A 2,500-nucleotide genomic window follows, 5' to 3' on the forward strand; every position below is an offset into this window, starting at 1 on the left:
CAGGCACAAATCCCATCTGTAAAACTGCATTGGTTACTTGTTCACCTTGCGCATCTATTCAATCGAATGCACAGTTTCAGTGCATGGATTATTCAGCAATAGTGTGCATTGTGTACTGAAATTACTACAAGAGAACAGTTAATGTGCGTACACTTTGTTTACACCTGGATATACGCATGCGCAGGACGCGTCATAGTGGCTTGCGTAAACCCATTCAAAGATGGTCGTCTACTACAGCAGCAGGCGCTGTCTCGTTACCGTTTTCGTGGGCGCCAATACTCTCTGCTGGTGCCCAGAAATGTGGGCAGAGTGAGAGTTCTTTCGTTGGACAAGAGTGAAGACGACCAAAGTCGCTGAGGGAAAATGTCTCCGTTTACGAAGTCGCTGACTTTGTCAGGTGTGAGAATAGCTGCAGCGCGTGCAGCACGGCGTCTGTACTCCTCTCTGACAGGTGGGCTCACACCGACACGTATTATGTGTAATGTTCGATGGCTGCATTGACTTCATGTTTCTGTGTCGGTACTGTAACAGTAAGTGACACATGGCGAAGCTCTGCAGGAGCTCCAGTGGGTTAAGCTAGCTCTAATGTTATATAGGGCAGTGATTCTTAACCATGGGGCCGCGGCCCACGATGGGGCAGCAGTGTTAAATCATTGAATGGGTCAGAAACATTACACGATTTAACCACTAGAGGGCAGCAGTGTTAAATCATTGAATGGGTCAGAAACATTACACGATTTAACCACTAGAGGGCAGCAGTGTTAAATCATTGAATGGGTCAGAAACATTACACGATTTAACCACTAGAGGGCAGCAGTGTTAAATCATTGAATGGGTCAGAAACATTACACGATTTAACCACTAGAGGGCAGCAGTGTTAAATCATTGAATGGGTCAGAAACATTACACGATTTAACCACTAGAGGGCAGCAGTGTTTAATCATTGAATGGGTCAGAAACATTACACGATTTAACCACTAGAGGGCAGCAGTGTTAAATCATTGAATGGGTCAGAAACATTACACCATTTAACCACTAGAGGGCAGCAGTGTTAAATCATTGAATGGGTCAGAAACATTACACGATTTAACCACTAGAGGGCAGCAGTGTTTAATCATTGAATGGGTCAGAAACATTACACGATTTAACCACTAGAGGGCAGCAGTGTTTAATCATTGAATGGGTCAGAAACATTACACGATTTAACCACTAGAGGGCAGCAGTGTTTAATCATTGAATGGGTCAGAAACATTACACGATTTAACCACTAGAGGGCAGCAGTGTTTAATCATTGAATGGGTCAGAAACATTACACGATTTAACCACTAGAGGGCAGCAGTGTTTAATCATTGAATGGGTCAGAAACATTACACGATTTAACCACTAGAGGGCAGCAGTGTTTAATCATTGAATGGGTCAGAAACATTACACGATTTAACCACTAGAGGGCAGCAGTGTTTAATCATTGAATGGGTCAGAAACATTACACGATTTAACCACTAGAGGGCAGCAGTGTTTAATCATTGAATGGGTCAGAAACATTACACGATTTAACCACTAGAGGGCAGCAGTGTTTAATCATTGAATGGGTCAGAAACATTACACGATTTAACCACTAGAGGGCAGCAGTGTTTAATCATTGAATGGGTCAGAAACATTACACGATTTAACCACTAGAGGGCAGCAGTGTTTAATCATTGAATGGGTCAGAAACATTACACGATTTAACCACTAGAGGGCAGCAGTGTTTAATCATTGAATGGGTCAGAAACATTACACGATTTAACCACTAGAGGGCAGCAGTGTTTAATCATTGAATGGGTCAGAAACATTACACGATTTAACCACTAGAGGGCAGCAGTGTTAAATCATTGAATGGGTCAGAAACATTACACGATTTAACCACTAGAGGGCAGCAGTGTTTAATCATTGAATGGGTCAGAAACATTACACGATTTAACCACTAGAGGGCAGCAGTGTTTAATCATTGAATGGGTCAGAAACATTACACGATTTAACCACTAGAGGGCAGCAGTGTTTAATCATTGAATGGGTCAGAAACATTACACGATTTAACCACTAGAGGGCAGCAGTGTTAAATCATTGAATGGGTCAGAAACATTACACGATTTAACCACTAGAGGGCAGCAGTGTTTAATCATTGAATGGGTCAGAAACATTACACGATTTAACCACTAGAGGGCAGCAGTGTTTAATCATTGAATGGGTCAGAAACATTACACGATTTAACCACTAGAGGGCAGCAGTGTTTAATCATTGAATGGGTCAGAAACATTACACGATTTAACCACTAGAGGGCAGCAGTGTTTAATCATTGAATGGGTCAGAAACATTACACGATTTAACCACTAGAGGGCAGCAGTGTTTAATCATTGAATGGGTCAGAAACATTACACGATTTAACCACTAGAGGGCAGCAGTGTTTAATCATTGAATGGGTCAGAAACATTACACGATTTAACCACTAGAGGGCAGCAGT

The 2,500-nt window shown here is 42.0% G+C and overlaps 1 protein-coding gene across 1 annotated transcript in view; it reads left to right on the plus strand.

Annotated features, from left to right (window-relative positions):
• The first annotated feature begins 221 nt into the window (after nt 1–221).
• LOC142945914 (citrate synthase-lysine N-methyltransferase CSKMT, mitochondrial-like) overlaps nt 222–2,500 on the plus strand; it is a 6,075-nt gene continuing 3,796 nt past the window's right edge. The window contains exon 1 of the mRNA XM_076086851.1: nt 222–451. Within this exon, the coding sequence (XP_075942966.1) occupies nt 364–451 (88 nt within the window). The 5' untranslated portion in view covers nt 222–363. The remainder of the gene's footprint in view (nt 452–2,500) is intronic.

The sequence above is a fragment of the Anarhichas minor genome, unplaced genomic scaffold, assembly GCF_050575085.1.
Source record: "Anarhichas minor isolate MPS153535 unplaced genomic scaffold, ASM5057508v1 ptg000009l, whole genome shotgun sequence".
NCBI classification, from domain to species: Eukaryota; Metazoa; Chordata; class Actinopteri; order Perciformes; family Anarhichadidae; genus Anarhichas; species Anarhichas minor.